At 39.5% G+C, this 20,571-nt stretch overlaps 1 protein-coding gene across 1 annotated transcript; it reads left to right on the forward strand.

Moving 5' to 3' along the window:
• Window positions 1-202: 202 nt before the first annotated feature.
• UTP23 (UTP23 small subunit processome component) lies at window positions 203-5,968 on the forward strand. Its single transcript, XM_002819375.5, has 3 exons — window positions 203-565; window positions 3,939-4,113; window positions 5,204-5,968. Exons 1-3 carry the CDS (start codon window positions 378-380, stop codon window positions 5,588-5,590), a joined length of 750 nt encoding a protein of 249 aa, XP_002819421.1. The 5' UTR covers window positions 203-377; the 3' UTR covers window positions 5,591-5,968.
• The last annotated feature ends 14,603 nt before the right edge of the window (window positions 5,969-20,571 follow it).

A 20,571-nucleotide genomic window follows, 5' to 3' on the forward strand; every position in this document is an offset into this window, starting at 1 on the left:
TCTTTCAGAGAAGCTCTTGCTACGCACCTCTGAAACGTAGGTAACACGCTAAATGTATTCCCGTAATTTTCTTTTACTGTGGCCCCAGACTGCGCATGTGCGCCCCCGTGCGGAATCGCGCACCCCAGCGGTTTTCCCGCGTACGCACTAGTTCCGCCCTAAGGGACCGCCCCTTTAAGCGCGGGCGCCGCGGTGAAAGCGCGCGCTAGTCTAGACATGACGTAAACCATTGGGCAGGCCCGGAAGACCGGGGCGTTTGCTTCCGTGGCCAAAGGGGCTTCATTTCCGGGTGAAACTGGCATTGAGGGTGCTGGGGCGTGCGTGAGGCGTTTGCTGATGCTTCCTGGTCCAGTGGCCTCCGTCCCGGTGAGCCAAGCATGAAGATCACAAGGCAGAAACATGCCAAGAAGCATCTTGGCTTCTTCCGCAACAACTTCGGAGTCCGCGAGCCGTACCAGATCCTGCTGGACGGCACCTTCTGTCAGGCGGCGCTGCGAGGCCGCATCCAGCTGCGGGAGCAGCTGCCCCGCTACCTCATGGGGGAGACGCAGCTGTGCACCACAAGGTGGGCCCGGGGGGCTGGGGAGGAAGCACAGAGGGTCCGTCGGGTGTTGTAGAGGCGAGGCCATTGCTCACAGACCTTCATTGCGAGCTCAGGAGGTGCAAAACGCCCCGCCCACGTGGAGTTGACAGTTAAGTGGAGAGGTGAAGGTGGTCAGGCGAATACCTATAATAGAGGCAGACTGGACAGTGCCCTGTGAATATCACGTGTCATTAGCCTGGCGAATGAGAGCACATTATAGCAGAGAGATCTGACTTCGAATCATGATCCCAGTTCTACCAGCTCTGTGATTTCGGTCAAGTTATTTAGCCTCTCTGAGCCTCGGATTCCTCATTTGTAAAATAAAGATGATAATTGCTTAGAAGATTGCTGTAAGCTCAAACGAGTATAATGTACTAGAGCATTTTTCGGTATCCAAAGTGTACCCGTCTTCAAATGGTTGCTGTCATTTGCATAGCTTTTCTTAGTTTAAACCAAAACTCTGCAAGTCTCACAGTGAACCTATGAGTTACCATCTTTGATGTCCAGGGCAAAAAGTCAGTACTTGAGATTAAGGAATCGGCCCAAGGACATTTGTTTATTCACCTCGCTTTATTAAGTACCCCCTATGCCACACACTGCTCCCTCATGTCCAGTAAAGTGCATAAGTCAGTCTGCAGTGTGTGTTTTCACTCTAGGTCTGTTTCCCCACTACATTGAAATGTGGGAACACTTAGGATGGAAGCTTGTCGGGATGAAGAGGAGAGAGGAGAGAATTGTGACAGATTTCAGATAACATTTGAGCCCATTCACTTGTTCAGTTCTGAGGGGAAGAACTATTTTGAATGACAGAAAAGAATGACACTTCTTGTTGTGGAGACCTCTTCACACGGAATGGAGTTATGAAATGCCTGGGAAAGAGGTTGCAGCACAGAATATATTTGGGAGTGAAACTAGGAAGAAGGCAAAGTGAGACTAGACCATGAAGAACTATTAAGAAATTTAGTAGTTTTTTCATTGCAGAATATTTACTTTTAAAAAAGCAAAAAAAGAAAATTAAAATGACTCATAATACCACTACTCACGAATAATCACTGTTAACATGTGCAATGTCATCCCTCCAGTTCTTTATACACACTCACACAAGCACAAGAATGGACTATTAAGCCAGGCAAGGTGGCTCACACTTGTAATCCCAGCTACACAGGAGGCTGAGACAGGAGGGTTGCCTGAGTCTAGGAGTTTGAGGTAAGCCTGAGCAACATAGGGAAACCCGCATCTGTAACTACAGCCATAACAAAGTATGGGCTTTTTCTGTGTATACTGTGTTAATAGTCTCCTTTTCCTCACATACCACTATTTAATGAACAGCTTTCTGTATTTGTTCAGAATTTCTCAAGCAGAGTCTCGGCTGAGTTACAGATACCCCCAAAGTTTTGATCCCCTTAGTCTTCAGGGCTGTCTAACAAATCCTTCAGTAGTCTTTGCCCCTGAATTGATTGCTTTTGTCTACAAGCAATTTGTCCATATATTCCTGTGTGCCATAGAAATATTAACATTTTAAATATAGTGCTATGATATTAAAAAGGTTGAGAAGTGCCACATAAAATTATATTCTACAGCAATTTTTCTAACAAATTTATTTTAACTCTGGAATTTTTCAGACAACTCAAAAGTAGAATAATATAATGAAACCTCTCTCCAGCTTTTGCAGTTACTAACATGGCCAATCTTGTTGAATCCATCACCTCTCCTTACTGATGGGTTGATTTGGAGCATATTATTCTATCAATTCTTTGGCATGTATCTTGAAAAGATAAAGAAGCCTTTTAAAAATCAGGATTCAAACTAAATACATATATTACATTTGATTTATATGTCACTTGAGTTTTTTTTTTTAATTTATTTTTGAGGTAGAGTCTCACTTTATTGCCCAGGCTGGAGTGCAGTGGTGCAATCATGGCTCACTGCAGCCTCCTCCTCCCGGGTTCAAGTGATTTCCCTGCATCAGCCTCCCAAGTAGCTGAGATTACAGATGTGTGACACCACGTCCTACTAATTTTTGTATTTTTTAGCAGAGACAAGGTTTCACCATGTTGACCAGGCTCGTCTTGAACTCCTGACCGCAGGTGATCCACCCACCTCGGTCCCCCAAAGCATGAGGATTACAGGCATGAGCCACCATGCCAGGCAGTTTTTAAAACTTTTAAGTTTCTCCTCCCTTTAAATTGTGCAATTTATGTTTTTAAGAAATCAGATAATTCGTTTTTCAGTGGAATATATTTCTTGGCCACTAGTAGTTAGGTCTCTACAGAGTTTACTCATATTCAGGTTTGAAGATATGTGGAGTTAATTGATGAAGTAGAACAGCCGAATGTTATCAGGCCTGGGTTTTATTTTAGAAAAGATAACTGCAGTCATGTGAAGGGTAAATTGGAGAAACAAGAGAGCAAAGGCATGAAATCTGTTTTGCGGTTGTTCAATCAAGAAGTAAGGGGAGCCTAAACCTGGGAGAAGAAAGGCAGGAACCGAAGGGTTCCCAAAGAAACGTTACGTTACTGAGATAGATAGGTCGAGCAGCTGATGGCGTAGGAGTATGGGTGAAGAAGGGCAGGAAGGTCAAATGTGATTTCTGATTTCTATCTAGGGTGTCTGGGAAAATAATAATTTCAAAGAGATGGCAAGTCTTGGAGGATAAATTTGGATGCAGGAAAGTGGTTTGATCTTAGACATGGTGAATTTGAAGAGTTGATGGCAGGATATCCACAGGCTGGCAGTACTCAAAATAGAGGTCAAGTCTAATGACTAAAGCAAGCAAAATCTTCTTAAAACAGAAAGATGATACAGGATATGAGGCAAGAAAGAATCTGGCAAAGGCTGGCTAGGGTCGAGGAACTCTTATGACTTAACATTTTTTTAAAAACAACTTGATGACGTGAGAAGTTTTACTGTTCTGAATTGAAAATATTTTGAAAGTGTACCAATTTGTACTTGAAGCAGAAGCTTATTATGCTATGGTTAGGACAAGGGAGCTGTTGTCAAACTACAAGTCTCGGTACCACTTACTAGTTACTTGAACTTTGGCATGTTACTTGAAATCTCACAGTGGGGTGCTTTCAAGGTAAGCGACCTAACTTCATAGGGTTATTTTGAGATTAAGCAAGAATTTATGTAAAGAGAAATTTGCATGCTGCATGGAACATAGTAAGTGCTCAGTAAATTTTAACTGTTATTCTTCCTACTTGGTAAATGATTTTTCAAGTCATCTTTTAAAGTAAATGGTTACCAGATGACAAATTTAGATTGTAACGGCATAGTTTTATTTTAAGAAAAAATTGACTTTTTTTATACTTTATGTAAACAACTGAAATGTATCTGCTATAATTTTTCTTTTCAGATGTGTGTTAAAAGAGCTAGAAACGTTGGGAAAGGACTTATATGGGGCAAAACTGATTGCACAAAAATGCCAAGTTCGAAATTGTCCTCATTTCAAGAATGCAGTGAGCGGATCAGAATGTCTGCTTTCCATGGTTGAAGAGGGAAATCCTCATCATTATTTTGTGGCAACACAGGTGATACTACTTTTAAAACCACAGGCAGTTTTAACCATTTCTATTTATACTTCATATGGAGCTATTTATAATCAGAAAAAAGTTAGAATGATTAGACTTTTAAAAATACAGCCTTCTAAGTTAGTTTGCAGTCAGTAAAAGCAATCGTCATTTGAAAATTTGAGGAAAACTTTAAGCATGTTGATATTCTTTTTAGTACTGGAAGATTGGTTTTTTTTTTTTTTCATGATTCCTTTGTTTTGCCTTTTTTGTTTGTTTCTTGAGACTTGAGGGTCTCACTGTGTTGCCTAGGCTGGTCTTGAATCCCTGGGCTAAAGTGATCCTTCCACCTCAGCTCCTGAGTACCTGGGATTACAGGTGTTTGCCATCATGCTGGACACTGGCAGAAGTTTCTTTTTTTAAAACGAGAAATTGTTGACATGAGATGTGATTATTTGTTGTAGGGTTCTTGAAGGGAAGATAAGTAGAGCAAAGTTCCTATATTCTGTTAATGTTTTTTCGTGCTCCTGTATTTCCTACTATTTCTCAAAGTCATGGTTCATACTGCTTAAGACTGTACCAACAGTATGAAATATTTCAGGCTTTTAAAGAAAAATATTCCCATCTTCTTGAAGGCAGGAAAAGAGAGACTTTTGGGGGTGATAATAAGTTCACATACATACAGATTTGATTATCAGAATTATAAAATTACACAGAGGCAGAGCTGAATTTAGAATCTGAGTAGCTAATTACTACCCAGTTTCTTTTCCTTTAACCTCTTCAAGCATTCTTGACCCTTTCCAAAGAATATCTTAGAGTGGAAACAGGAGAAACCCACCTAACACATTTACCTTTGCATTAGTTTGTAATTTGTGGCTCTAGAGTATCGATAAATGCAGTTCACAAAGCTGCTACTAACACTGTGCTCAGTTTTTATGTTTTTCTTCCTTTATCATAAAATATACCCCCATTACTCAAATGAATGAGTGAGGCTTACTCATTTGAAAAATAAAATATGTGATCTCTTTTATTTTTAATACAGTTCTTGAAAACCTATTTAAGGTACCTTAATTGACATTTGAACTGAATAATTCTGTTTTCTTTTAAATAGGATCAGAATTTGTCTATGAAAGTGAAAAAGAAGCCTGGAGTTCCTCTCATGTTTATTATTCAGAACACTATGGTTTTGGACAAACCTTCTCCCAAAACAATTGCCTTTGTAAAAGCAGTGGAGTCAGGTCAGCTTGTCTCAGTGCATGAGAAAGAAAGTATCAAACACCTCAAAGAGGAACAGGGTTTAGTGAAAAACCCTGAACAGAGAAGAAGAAAAAAGCGCAAGAAGATAAGTGGTCCCAATCCTCTTAGCTGTTTGAAGAAAAAGAAGAAGGCACCGGACACACAATCATCTGCTTCTGAAAAGAAAAGAAAAAGAAAAAGAATTCGGAACAGATCTAACTCAAAAGTACTTTCTAAGAAGCAGAATGCAGAAGGAGAATGAATCCTTTGGATACTTTTAAGGACATTCAAATGTGAAAATGAATTTTTTACAACTAGAAGTATTTATAATAAAAGACCAAACATTTTTGTAAATTAACCCATATGCTTTAGCTAAAATTAATTATAAAATAAAAACAGTGACCAGTCTAGCCAGCATGGCAAAACCCCATCTCTACTAAAATACAAAAATTAGCTGGGCACAATGGTGCACAGTTGTAATTCCAGCTGCTCAGGAGGCTGAGGCATGAGAATCACTTGAACCTGGGAGGCAGAGATTGCAGTGAGCCGAATTCGCGTCACTTCACTCCAGCCTGGGCAACAGAGTGAGAACCTGTCTCAGAAAAAAATAAAAATAAAAAAAATAAAAACAGTGAATGGGTTTAGGTGTGATGGTATTCACTTTACTTACTAAATGGTTTCGGGAGGTTGTTTCTCCAGGTAAAATTGTTGCCTCTCTGGTCCCATTCCCACCTTCAAACATTATATGCAAACAGTTTTAAAAAATCTTACAGTTCTAAAAGGCTTGTGAAAAAAAGAGGCAGTCCCTCTTTCACATTGACAGAAGAAACTTCCTCTTTCAATTCTAGTAGTTGAAGAATTTATATTTCCAAATTGTATGATTATACTGCTACTTTTTGATACATCAATTATTTATTGACTTCCTACTAGAAAGAGTGAAATTTTGCCTATTTATACTGCACCATTTTTCCAGTATATGAATATTTTACTCTTTGTACATCAGAAACTCAGTATTTTCATTATTATGACTAGGGTTTTTTTGTTTGTTTGACTTCCACTTTTCTTTTAGATGTAAATGTTAACTTCAATAGCAAGAATTCAAAAATAATATTCTCTTTGAGATTGACTGTGAATGCTATTGAAAAGTGTCTAAATTAGTCTGAGGATCAATGAGGGTCAATTCAGTTAGCAATTGAATAATGAAACCTGTCTCTCTCAATTCCCCTGGCAATTGTTTTAGTCATTTATCAGGCCAAAATTAAAATGTTTTTGTACTACAAGATGGAAGTATCAAATTATTGGACAAGTGAAATCTTATCAGTAGTTCCTGACTGACAGCTTCTGGAGCCACCCTAGAGCAGTGATTCTCAGTCTAACATTAGGTTATCATGATGACGTATGAGTAAATTCTTAATGGTTAAATGTGAGACAGTTCACATTTATTCCCATAGAAATGTCATTCTCATTTGAATTCAGAGATACTTCTTTGCTGGAAATTGGAATTATAGCTTTACACCAAGGAGTGACACGTAGACTAATCTGGCAAGCCAAGGTAGTGTTTGGATTGCAATGTCATGATTCCATTTTAAATTCTTGACGGTAGAAACATTTTTAATAAGGAAGGCAAAAATACTGGAATAAAGTGAATACTGTAGGTTTTGTGAGGAAAGTTAACATTTGTCAATGACAAGCATTAAGGCCACCTAATAAACTAGACAAAGTGATAAGTGAAATATACACTGATGATACTCACTTCAATATGCTAAAATACATTAATTTTAGGTATTACTGTTAATCTATTTCTACTTAATCAGTGCTATCTGATTACCTGTTAATAGCATCTGAACTGGAGAGCTGGAAAAATCCACTTTTTTATGAAGCAGTAATTATAGAAGTACTAAAAATTACAATGTATTAGTTTAATATTTTGGCAGGGCGTGATGGCTCACGCCTGTAATCCCGGCACTTTGGGAGGCTGAGGCTGGCAGATCACAAAATCAAGAGACCAAGACCATCCTGGCCAACATGGTGAAACCCTGTCTGTACTAAAAATACAAAAATTAGCTGGGTGTGGTGGTATGCGCCTGTAGTCCCAGCTACTCGGGAGGCTGAGGCAGGAGAATCACTTGAACCCAGGAGGCGGAGGTTGTAGTGAGCCGAGATCACGCCACTGCACTCCAGCCTGGTGACAGTGTGAAACCTCGTCTCAAAAAAAAAAAAAAAAAAAGAAGTATGTTTAATATTTTAAAACTGGTTAGTCATTTGTGTATTTTGCCAGTAAAATTACTTTAAAAGATATTTTAACAAAAGTCTCATATCTTTGTACTTCAGTTTTTTTGTGTGTGGATACTATCCCTATACCACTATCCCTAAAACTTCGTAATTATTTGCTTTATTTTTTCATACAACCTGGGGAAGGGAACCATGGGAGTACGCACATGGGATCATAATCCATTGTGTGGTTTGGAAAAAGAAAATGTTAACCTCTGCTTTAGAGGGTAGCTACTAGCTTTGTTGGGGATAAAAGTGTAATACATGCACTTTTGAACTCTGAAAGTTTGCCAGTCTGAAAAGGGGTGTTTCTGAAGACCACTATCTTTTACGAACACTTAAAAATAAGTGTTTGCAGTTGTGTATGGGCACGATACTGTATTCTTTACATTTTTATAGCCCTACAGCTACTTCTCATCCCTGCAAGTATATAAATTAAAACCAAGTCACTTTAGAACAGCTTTGAAACTAGAGTTTCAAAGGTAAAAGGATTTCATGTTTCTGAATCTGGGTAAAGCAAGATGGCTGTGATTTGACAGGTTTAATTACTAGTTTTTTATAGGTGGATAGAAATGAATAGTTTGGAGTCTTTAAAATGTTTTTAAAAATGTTTGCTTACTGTCTCTCTCTATATATGACATTATTCCCAATTAGTTTTATATCTCCAAGATATATATATGTATATAGGTATATACACATATTATATATACATATTCTATATAAGAATATATTCCAATAAGAATATATTCCATACGGGAATATATTAGTCATTGATGTATTTTGCCAGTAAAATTAAAAGATATTTTAACAAAAATCTCATCTCCTACTTCAGTTTTTGTTTTGTTTTGTGAATACTATCCCTATACCTATATTCCATACAGGAATATAGTCTATATATTCCATATAAGGATATATTCTATATATTCCATATAATATATTCTATAAAAATATATATTCCATATAAGAATATAGAATGTATAATACACGAATTTGTACTGAGTAGAATGTATCAGTACATATTTGTTGAGTGAATGAAAATGAAGGCCAAGTGTGGTGGCTTATGTCTGTAATCCCAACATTTTGGTAGGCCAAGGTGGTAGGATCACTTGAGCACAGGAGTTTGAGATGAGCCTCGGCAACATAGGGAGATCTCATCTCTACAAATAATCGAAAAATTGCTAGGTGTGGTGGCGTGTGCCTGTGGTCCTAACTACATGGGGGGGTGAGGTGGGAGGATGGCTCGAGCCTGGGAGGTTGACATTGCAGTGAGTCTTGATCATGTCACTGCACTACAGCCTGGGCGACAGAGCAAGACCCTGTCTCAACAAACAAAAAAGAAAATGAAATAAGTTCAGGTCTACCAGAAGGGAGAGTCATGACTCATCCAATTTCCAGACTAAAACAGTTCGAGGGCCAGAACCCCTTAATTTAAGGGGAGGCTGGGTTCTCTTGAGAAAGAATCCAGTATATAAAAATTACAGTATATACTTGTAGCAGTGCTTCAAGTCCTCTTTCCCACAGGGACCTGTGGCCACTTTCTAGAGGGACTGTGAATTGGGGAATAGAAATACTCAGACCTTTGGGAGTATTTCTGGTTCTGAATTGATGCTAATTGCTAGGGTCTCAAAATGCTACTGGACTACCATTTAGAGTGGGAGTTTATGGTGGTGAAGTGACAGAAAAATTGAGTTATAGGTCAAATTTGAGTCTGGTGAGCTCAGTAGATACTTGAGCCCATCCTGTTTATTCCCAGTTCAGAATGTATAGTTGTTAAAGACATACTTGGTAACTGGTCATGTCCCCATATTGGCTCTCATTTATGGACTAAGGGTCATTAGGATAGGAAGGGTCAAGTAGAAACTGTTGGAATTTCTCTTTTCTGTCTTATAATAAACCAAAAGATAGGACATCATTGGAGGAATTGCAGAGATTATTAACACTACTATCATCAAATGATAGAATGAGGTAGAAGTGTTTACTCCTATCACATCTCCATTTAATGGATCTATTGGGCCTCTGCAGAAGGTAGATGATCTTAAAACCAATGACTGGATTATTTTAATGTTAATCAGGCATGATTTATTTCTAGCAGTTTTTTCAGATGTAATGTCTTCACTGGAACAATGAATACAGCTCTTGACACCTGAGACAAAAATGTGCACCGCCCCCCCACCCCCACCCCCACCCCCACCCCACCTGGCCCCTTCCCCATATCCTGCTCTTTATCAATGTGCTAGGACCACTAAAAGAACTTTGTTTTTTGGCTGAGTGCAGTAGCTCACGCCTGTAATCCCAGCACTTTGAGAGGCTGAGGCGGGTGGATCATGAGGTCAGGAGTTCAAGATCAGCCTGGCCAACATAGGGAAACCCGGTCTCTACTAAAAATACAAAAATTAGCTTGGTGTGGTGGTGGGAACCTGTAATCCCAGCTACTAAGGAGGCTGAGGCAGGAGAATCACTTGAACCCAGGAGGCAGAGGTTGCAGTGAGCTGAGATCATACCATTGCACTCCAGCCTGGGCGACAAGAGTGAGACTCCGTCTCGAAAAAATACATAAATAAATAAATGAAAAGAACTTTGTTTTTTCTTGACAAGGTTAATAGTACACCTTCACAGTCTTGCTTCATGCATATGTTGGCTCATAGGCTGTCAGCCATAATATAGTCTGAAGAGATCTTGATCATCTTGACATTCTACACAACATCACACTGGCCCACTACAATGATTTATTTGTATGAAAAACAGTTGCACCATCTTAGGTGAAAGAGGGAGGGCCAGGTGCAGTGGCTCTCTCCTGTAATCCTAGCACTTTGTGAGGCTGAGGCAGGAAGATCACTTGAGGCCAGGAGTTTGAGACCAGCCTGGATAACATGGCAAAAACCCTGTCTCTACATTTTTTTTTAATTAGCCAGGCACTGTAGCGTGCACCTGTAGTCCTAGCTAGTCAGGAGGCTGAGGCAGGAGGTTCTCTTGAAACCAGGAGTTGGAGGCTACAGTGAGCTATGATGACACCACTACACTCCAACCTGGGCAACAGAGTGAGTCCCCATCTCTTAAAAAAAAAGAAGGAAACAGATTGTTAATTGTTGTATGAAAGTTTAAATATATGTATAGAAGGGTGCATATGGATGCAGTGTAGGCAAAGGGGTGGGTTGTGCCAGTTCCAAGCTCACCTTTCTGTATTCTACATTGTGATGCTGAGCTGGAACTCTGCAATGTACAATTTTCCAGTGACAGCTTTTTGTTGGGTTCTGCCAATAATAGGCTCTAGAGGCAGGATCTGAAAGGTTAGTGGGGGAGGAAAAGACTGAATTCCTCCTGTTGCTTCCTGTGAGCTTACTGCTTGTAGCTTTTGTGAATATCATTTCTTCCCTTCTAGCAGCAGCAATTTCTCATCCAAGCAGGCTTCAGATCAAGTTTGCAACATTTGCAGAACCTGCTGTATTGCTTCAACCCACCTCCCTCCCACCAGAGAACCAGATACCAGCATAGTTGGCTGGAGCCCACTCTTCTGAAATTTGTCTGGGTACTTGGCCCTGCCACTAAGCTGAGAGACATCAGCACCTGTGGATTAAAGCCTAGCTTCTCAGAGGTTTCAGCTCCATAGGGATCCTTTTTCAAGCTTTTAAATTTTAAGAATTCTAACCCTTTCCTTTTGTCCCCCTTGACTTAGGGACAGAAACTGCTTCCTCCAGTTACTACCTCCAGAATCCTTAGAGTTCACTTTTTAGCTATTTAGTTATCTGGTTAATAACTTTATACCTAATTAATATGTGTTTATATTAAATGTTCTCTGTTTACATTACTGCTCTGTTTTTTCTCTTAACTAGACCCTGATGGACTACAATAATTTTGCTTGGCCAGCCTTGCTTCTTGTGTCCATTCTGGAGCTAGAGGAAGAGATCATCTCTACCTAAATTAGATAGACTGAGATTGAATAAGGCATAGTCTACTAAAGGAAAAATATAAGGTCCTATTACCATGACAGGCAAGGAGGTATCAGAAAAAAAATCATATCTAAGCACTAAGTTTATCTTTAAACTTGGGAAGGTGAAAAGACAACCTCCAGAATGGAAGAAAATTTTTGCAGATAACATATTTGATTAAAAAACTTGGCCAGGCACGGTGGCTTATGCCTGTAATCCCAGCACTTTGGAAGGCCAAGGTGGGCAGATCACCTGAGGTCAGGAGTTCGAGATCAGCCTGACCACATGGAGAAACCCTGTCTCTACTAAAAATACAAAAAAATTAGCTGGGCGTGTTGGTGCTTGCCTGTAATCCCAGCTACTTGGGAGGCTGAGGCAGGAGAATCACTTGAACCTGGGAGGCAGAGGTTGCAGAGAGCCGAGATCGCGCCATTGCACTCCAGCCTGGGCAACAAGAGTGAAACTTCGTCTCAAAAAAACCAAAAACAAAAACTTGTATCTAGAATATAGAGAAACTACAAGTCAATAATTTAAAACACCCAATATTATATCAACATAAAAGTTTAAAAACAACCCAATTAAAAAATGGGCATAGGGTATGAATAAACGTTTCTCCAAGGGAATATACAAATGGCTAATAAGCAGATGAAAAGATTTTCAACATCACTAGCCATCAGGGAAATGCAAATGAAACCACTATGAAATGCCATTTAATACCTAGTATGATGGTTATAATCAAATAGAAAATAACTGCTAGGGAGGATATGGAGACACTGAAATCCTCATATATTGCTGGTGGGAATGTAAAATGGTACAACTGGTTTGGAAAACAGTCTGGCAGTTTTTCAAGTAGTTAAACATAGAATTACCATATTATCCAGCAATTTTACCCGTAGACATATACCCAAGAAAAATGAAAACAGATACATGTACATGAAAATTCACAGCAGCATTATTGATGATACTCCAAAATGGACACAACTCAAATGTCCATCAACTGATAAGTGGATAAACAAAAGGTGGTACAATGGAATATTATTTAGCAGAAAAAGAAATGCTGCACATTACAAGATGAATGAACCTTGAAAATATGCCGAAAGAAACCAGTCATGAAGGATTATATATAGTATGATTTCATTTATATGAAATGTCCAGAATAGGTAAATATATAAGACAGAAAGTAGATTAGTGGATTCCTTGGGCTAGAGGAGATGGGGATGACGAGGGGGGTATAGGGATTTTCTGGGAGGGTAGTGAAAAAATTCTAAAGTCAAATGTTATGATTGATGCCCAACAATGTGAATATATTAACAGCCATTGAATTGGTATACTTTAAATGAGTGAATTTGTGTATCAGGTAAATTATATACCAATAAAGCTGTTTAAAAAGTGTTGTACACACAGTAGGCATACAATACATTCTTATTCATGAATTAGTCAAGAAACCAAGTGGATTGAACAAAATATACCTCTGCACTTTAGATGTATTTAGTGGTGGGTAAAGAAGAAAAGCAAATATATCCAATTGTTTCCAGTTTCCTTAAAAGGGGGAAAAAAACAAAATTTACTGACAAGCTATTTGGGTGCTAATATTTCATTTCTTTTTCTCCTATGAATTAATCTCAAGTGGGTCTCTGCCAGCTTACTAATGCTCACTGTCCACCACCTCATGCAGTCAGAAAGATGCCATCTGTTCTCTTCAGTTGCCAAAGTGTCACAGATTACCCACAGGTACTAAATGCTGAAAAGATAAATCTTCCAGACGCTTGTCATTTTGCCCAACTATTTTACAATGATATTTTGTTTAACTTTATATGAAAATGATAATCCCTATGTGATGAAATATTTTGATCTCCAAAATTGAATTAGCAAACAAATCTTTTATGTGCTGAGCAACATGAACATGGTGCAGTTTAGCTATCGGAAGTAATAGCATTCATACTGGGACTTACTTAGTTTTCTACATTCAGAAAGAGCAGGGCATGAAAGGAATGTCATTGAAGTTTAGAAGACCCATGTTTGCTATTAGTATGTGCTCTCCCCATCCGAGGCCCCTGAGAATGGTGGTAAAGCCAGGTAGCTAGTTAGGTAGGCAGCAGCCCTGATTTTGACAGCTCTGGGTTTTTCTCTCTCGTCATCATTCCCTGAAACAATACATTTTGACACTTAGAGCTGTAACTAGGATTTTCTTTGGTTAAAGTTCAAAGACATTATTTTATTCCACTCTTGTTTTCTAATAGTGTTTGATGTCATTTCTGGCACATAAGTGCTTAATAAATGTTGAATAAATGAGTAAATGAATAAATGAACAAATTGAATTGAAGTAAATAAAGTCTATTATTATCACCTGTTTCACAGGGTCTCCAGCCTTCCTGATTCATGACTGTCAGTATCACAGACATGTTCTCACTGTTTCTTTTATGTATGACAAAACAGGAGCTATGTAACTTTTCTTGTCAATACAGCACAGGTATTGCTCAAAACTTTATGCCTGGAACACTTGTACATTTGGAAATAATCAGCAGTTAGAGAAAAGAATCTTACATTGTGGTCAAAAGGAAGAAATAGTTAGAAATCTATTGTTGGCAAATATGTATCTTTTTTTTTTACAAATATGTATTTTAACTGAAATATTACTAACTTACCTCTAAAAATTATTTACTGCTTTTCTCATCACTATATATATATATTTTTTTTTTTTTTTTTTTTTTTTTTTTGAGGCAGGGTTTCACTGTGTCACCCAGGCTGGAGTGCAGGGGCACCATCTCAGCTCATGCAACCTCAGCCTCCCAGGCTCAAGTGATCCTCCCACCTCAGGCTCCAGAGTAGCTGGGACTATGGTACTATGGGTGGGTGCCACCACACCCAGCGAATTTTTGTAGTTTTTATAGAGATGGGGTTTTTGGATGTTGCCCAGGCTGGTCTCAAACTCCTAAGTTCAAGCTATCCACTCTCCTTCGCCTCCCAAAGTGCTGGGATTACAGGCGTGAGCCACCACACCCAGACCTCATCACTCTATTTTAATGGATTATTTTGATTGGGAGTATTCTGAATATGTGTGTGTGTGTGTACACACTGTTGCACATAAAACACCTATTATTTTTTAGAACAAGTGTAATTAATAGTGCAAGACTGCCTACTGCCCCTCACCTTCTAGCAATCCTAAAGCTGTTTCCCAGAGATCATTGCTAATTTCAAGAGGATGGAGACATACTCTTTCATTTCTCTCTCCGTCAACCAAAAAAAGCTGATGATAAGAGAGCCATCATCTGACCAGTGTCTGACTCGGTGTCCTCCCTACTGTGTCATTATCCTTTGTACTGACATCTACTCTGCACTGGCTTCCTGGAAGACACCTAACCATCCTCCATTATTTCTCACTGCAATGAGGAAGTACTATAACCTTTCTGGAAATAATGGCCTATCATTATGCATCTGGTCCCTACCATGCTCTGGCTAAACACACCCAGGACCTTCTGAAAAAAAGAAATCTGAAAAAGAAAAAGGAAGTCAGAAATAGGTATATGTACAATCAGTGTGAGAAGCAGAATGCTGTGAGACAACGATTCTCAGTTCTTACTGTGCACCAGGATCATGGGGAACAGTAATAAAACTAATAGATATCCAACTCCAACCTGAGAGAATTAGATCCCTTTAGTCTGAGACGGGTCCAGGCATTTGTGTAATGTAAATGTCCTCCAGGTGTTTCTGATGTGCAGGTTGGTTGGGAATCTCTGGTGTAGGAAAGAACTTGAGTTTGAGAGTCAGGCAATTTCAGGTTCAAATAATCAATTTGGGCCTCTCCTTCTCAGTTTTCTAATAGGTAAACTAGGGTTGCTAGGGGTGTAAATAGTTATAGTGTCTGTCACCTGATACATGGTCAATAAATAGTTTCCAGGTTAAAGTGGAATACTATGCAGCCATTAAAACTTTTGGTGGGTGGATCACCTGAGGTCAGGAGTTCAAGACCAGACTGGCTAAAATGGTGAAACCCTGTCTCTACTAAAAATACAAAATTAGCTGGGTGTGGTGGTGGGTGCCTGTAATCCCAGCTACTAGGGAGGCTGAGGCAGGAGAATCACTGAACTGGGGAGGCGGAGGTTGCAGTGAGCCGAGATCACACCACTGCACTCTAGCCTGGGCCACAGACTGAGACTCCATCTCAAAAACAAACAAAAAAAACAAAAAAGGGATGTATTGTCTCACAGTTCTGGAGGCTGGAAGTCTGAAATCAAGGTGTTGGCAGAGCCAGGTTCCCTCTGAACCCTGCAGGGCAGAATCAATCCTTCTCTGCCCCTTCCTTGCTTCTGGCAGTTGCTGACAATCCTTAGCCTTAAGGAAGGCCTCGTGCTGCAGCACTGCCACCTCCACCTCTGCAGTCACAGGGCGCTGTCCCCACCTGTGTCTATGTCTCTGCATCTCTTTTCCTCTATTTTTCTCCTTTAAATATTTATTTATTTATTTTAGCTATCTCCTACTAGAATGATTTTGTTGTTTTTTTTTAATTTTCTTTTTAGTTTCCTTTTAGTTTCTTTTCCTCTTCTTATAAGGACATCAGTCATATTGGGTTACAGGCCCATCCTACTCCAGCGTGACCTCATTCCCAACTTTAATTACATCTGCAAAGACCCTACTTTCTTTTTTTTTTTTTTTTTTTTTGAGATGGAGTCTCACTTTGTTGCCCCAGGCTGGAGTGCAGTGGCACGATCCCGGCTCACAGCAACCTCCACCTCCTGGATTCAGTGATTCTCCTTCCTCAGCCTCCCTAGTAGCTGGGATTACAGGCACCCACCAACATGCCTGGCTAATTTTGTATTTTTAGTAGAAACGGGGTTTCACCATTTTAGCCAGGCTGGTCTCGAACTCCTGACCTCAGGTGAGCTACCCACCTTGGCCTCCCAAAGTGCTGGGATTACAGGCATGAGCCACTGCGCCCGGCCCCTACTTTCAAATAATGTCACATTCCTAGGTACTGGCAGTTAGAACTTCAACAAATCTCTTTAAGGAACATGATTCAACCCACCACAGAATGGAAAGAAAAGAGGTAAAATGATGGTTTTTGGCTTGAGCAACTGGAAGGATAAAGTTGCCATCAGCCAAAATGGAGAATGCAGCAGACAAAGCACATTTTGGGGGTGAAGATCAGGATTTCCAAAATATTTCAACTCACACTACATACACAATCAGCTTCTTGTTCCACAACTAAAAAGGGAGGAGAGAATTACATTCTTGTAAATTTATGTGGATTATGGCAAATATAATTCTGAGAGCGACTGCTCTCATAAGAAATTCATATATATTCAGAAAACAGTTATTCAGTTTCCTGAATAAAAGCTTAAATTGTTTAAATGAATGGGAAGTTTAAAAATTGCATTTCATATTTGTCAGGACCCACTCCCGCCCCTTTGTTTTTTTGCAAATTTACCTTTAGCACACAGTTTCGGCACTGAAGAGGAAAAACTCTTTTTGAAAATCTATAAAAGCTTTCTGAACTCTTTAAGTAGGCAGAGACGACTCTTAGGGGATGAGTCTAAGTAAACACTTAGCTCATTATGTAAATTTGGTGTGTGGGTGCCAAAGTCATTATAACATTTCAGTTGAAAGTTACTGAATGTTCATAGCTTTGAATCATTTTCAGACAGTTTCATCTTTCTTTGAATACCTTGTCATATTTCTAATGTCCTAGGGATTATTTGATTGTACAGACTAAAATCTGTTCAAAATGACATAAACAAAGGAAAGGCTCTACTGGAGCATCTCCCAAAATGCCAGGGAGGGGAGAGATGCTGGGCTTCATGAAGACCAGCAATCAGGAACTGGAAACGGGGCCCAAGGCAGCTGCCCTCTCCAGCCCCATCTCTCTCTCTAGGGTTCCCAGGGCTCTTGTCTCTGTGTCTGCTCTGCCTTGTGTTTTTGCTTCATTTTCACCTCCCAGATGGGCAGTTGCCCCTCTTCTGCCTGCTCATGCTCCCTCCCCCTCCTCCAGTGGCGCCCTTAGCCTCAGAGTTTATATCACTCTAGGAAGCCAGGGCTGATGGCTCAGGAATCTATTCTCTCCAGAACCTGAATTCACATCTTTGCAAGAGGGAATCTGATTGGCCCAGGGTTTGAAATTGTTTATTTATCAGCTGTGTCGGGGGGCTTGGTCATGTTCATTCATTAGACAAATGTTTACTGAGAGCCTGCTGTGAACCTCTTGCTCTTATAGGTTATATGGATATTGCAGAGTAAAGTCCCCACTCTCAGTGGAGCTTAAAATCCATTGGTGTTGAGGAAAAGTGTCCGTTTTCCACCCTGTGTATATGTGTGTGGAACGGGCTGGTGTTAGAGCAGGGTGGACAGACATCCTAAAAAGATAATATTCTATTTTGAAATCTACCAAAATAAGAGCTGTCATTATCTGTCTGGGCTAGGCTATACTTTCATTTTTTTAAAATTGCAATTACAGTAAAGAGATTCACTCTCCCCTTATGCCTTATCAGAAGCGGAGAGATTTGCTGCTTAGAAGGTGAGATTCTTCATTCGTTCACCCATTCCTGCCCCAGGGCTGACACAGAGCTTTTTGTGATAGGAGCAGGTACAGGGAAGTGGGGGTGGGGTGTGTGCTCCAGTCCACAGTCAAACTTCTATTCAGCTAACCAGCTGGTTGTTCTACCAAATTATAATAACAATAAGGGCTGACTTTTCTGGAGGGTTTACAAATGTTGGTTTGCAGTGGTCTATGATAATGTGTATTATCTTACTTAATCCTTACAACCCCATGGAAAAGGTCCCCATTTTACAGAAGAAATTAAGCAGAAAGATTAAGTGACTTGCCCAAGGTCTCTCATTTAGCAAATGATGAGCCAGGATTTGAACCTAGAGTCAGTGGAACAGTCACTAAATTACAATGATCTCCAAGGCACCCTGGAGATGGCGATGGTTGAAGCTTCTAACTACTGCTAGTATCTTTCCTAGACAGAAACTAAAAGTTCATAGAGATGTCCAGTTATTCTTTTCATCCACCTTATTTGGGAAGCAAAGTGACAAGTACTCTGATTTATAGAACTCTGTACCTTAAATGAATATGCAGGCAAGCTTTTTAACCAAAAACACCTTAAGCAGAGGACTTGTGGGAGTTACAAGTTCTCCTCCCTCAAGACTCACAACTTACCTTTTTGAAAAGACCATAGCAACCTTTAGAGTACCTAGCTTCAGTGTCTTGCCCAAACTTGTTCAGCAAGCAACTGGTGAAAAGAAGATACCACCTAAAGCCCGTGGCCTTAACCACTAAAATACGCAACTCAAAGGCACTTGTGATGGTAGGTAATTCTAAGAGACTCCAAGGTAATTGTGGTCTGTTGATCCCATCTGCTATCTCTAGTTGAAAGAAAACCTTTGATGTTGTATTGGGGTGTGCATGGCAGGATCCAAAGCTCCTTAGAGTGGATTTTCCTAAAAATCTCCACTAAAATCTTTCAAGTCCAACCCTTATAAAGCCTTCTGTGAGCTCTCATCCCCTAAAGCAGAGTTGATCATTCCTTCCTACCTCCCACAATGTCCTTTGAATATATTTCCATTAAATTATGCAATTATCTCATTACAATACTTTTATTTTTTGAATTTATGACCTGTGAGCTTTTGGAGGTCAGAAGTTTCTGCTGTTCTGTGCACTGCTGAATCCTCATTGCTTAAGCGCTGTCCCCAGCATGTGGTAAACACAGAATAAATGCTTGTTGAAGAAAGACCAGAAAGAAAGAAAAAAGGAAGAAAGACAAAGTGATAACCAACTTCTGTGGCTATTTTCGAAATCTTTACAACTATTAGTTTTCTTATTTCTAGAACTAAAACTCTTTAAAGTGTCTAGACGTCTTTCACATTATCAAAGAAGGAATCTGATGTCTTCGTGGTATCTGTTTATGACCTTGTTCTGAGCCGAAATCCAATTATTCTTGGGTAATCTTGATTACATTGCAAACTTTCAAATTCTCTCTCATCACACACACACACACACACACACACCACAACACACAACATGTGACAATCATTCTATTAATAGTTTATGTATCTTATCATGCTCTATCTACCATTTACTCAGAAGTCAAATTGAATCTCAGGTCGGATTAGTCTGTCATTTGTTTTGCCCATAAAACACATAGTTAGCAGAAGTGAAGTTTATTCAGCTAATTTTAAGCTCACTAATTGAATTTACTTTCAAAGATATTACTCATTATAAACAAATCTATGTGCTTTAGGAACGTACCATTATCTTAGTTATAATTTGAGTTTAGGTTGAAAACAGAATGGGTTAGGTTTAGGGTGGCTGGGATCTGAAATAGGAGCAACCAGAGACTTAGAGCTGATGAAGAATGGAAATTGCAGTAGTCAGGACACTTATGGTTGCAAATGACAGAAAATTGGCTTTTACCAATTAATTATTGGGTCACATAATAACCTAAAAGTCCTGGGATAGAATTAGCTTCAGTCTCAGCTGGATCTAGGTGTTTGATTTCATTCAGACCACTCTCCAAATCCATTTTTCATTTCCGCTTTGCTTTGCTCTGGTTTTACTCTCAGGTACATGTTTCCCATCTGGTAGCCTCCCAGAGGCTGTAGTTTCAAGATGCAGAAAAGAGTTCATTTCTCATTTCTCTCTTACTTGTCTCAGTATATCCCAAGAATGTGCACATTCTGCACCAATTATGGAGGACAACAGTATGTGATTGATGCTCTGATTGGCTAGCTCTGGGCCACATGACCAACTCTGCTCTGGTTGTAGAGCTAACTCCACTTAAACCACATGAACAGAATGGGTAAGAGGTGTTTCCTCGAGGGAAACTGTAACACTATTAGAAGGAGGAGTGAAAGCTGGCGTGTAAGAAGCAAATGATCACTACTGATATGTGGGCATTTGAGGTGAATTAAATTTTTACTTGGATCATTTTATGTTTTCATACTCATCAGAGTTTGTGTAAACTATGGTAAAACTTACTGTCAGCTCTCAGCACGCTTAACTGATCTTTTACTGTCATCATCATATGAAGACAACATCTGTTGTGGTCTGAAT

This window comes from Pongo abelii, chromosome 7, assembly GCF_028885655.2.
Source record: "Pongo abelii isolate AG06213 chromosome 7, NHGRI_mPonAbe1-v2.0_pri, whole genome shotgun sequence".
NCBI classification, from domain to species: Eukaryota; Metazoa; Chordata; class Mammalia; order Primates; family Hominidae; genus Pongo; species Pongo abelii.

Excerpts from the sequence above, each read along its gene's own strand:
- UTP23 (XM_002819375.5), top strand. The coding sequence starts at position 378 with ATGAAGATCACAAGGCAGAAACATGCCAAGAAGCATCTTGGCTTCTTC. Across the intron at positions 566-3,938 it reads ACGCAGCTGTGCACCACAAG|ATGTGTGTTAAAAGAGCTAG; the intron begins GTGGGCCCGGGG and ends TTTTCTTTTCAG. Across the intron at positions 4,114-5,203 it reads ATTATTTTGTGGCAACACAG|GATCAGAATTTGTCTATGAA; the intron begins GTGATACTACTT and ends TCTTTTAAATAG.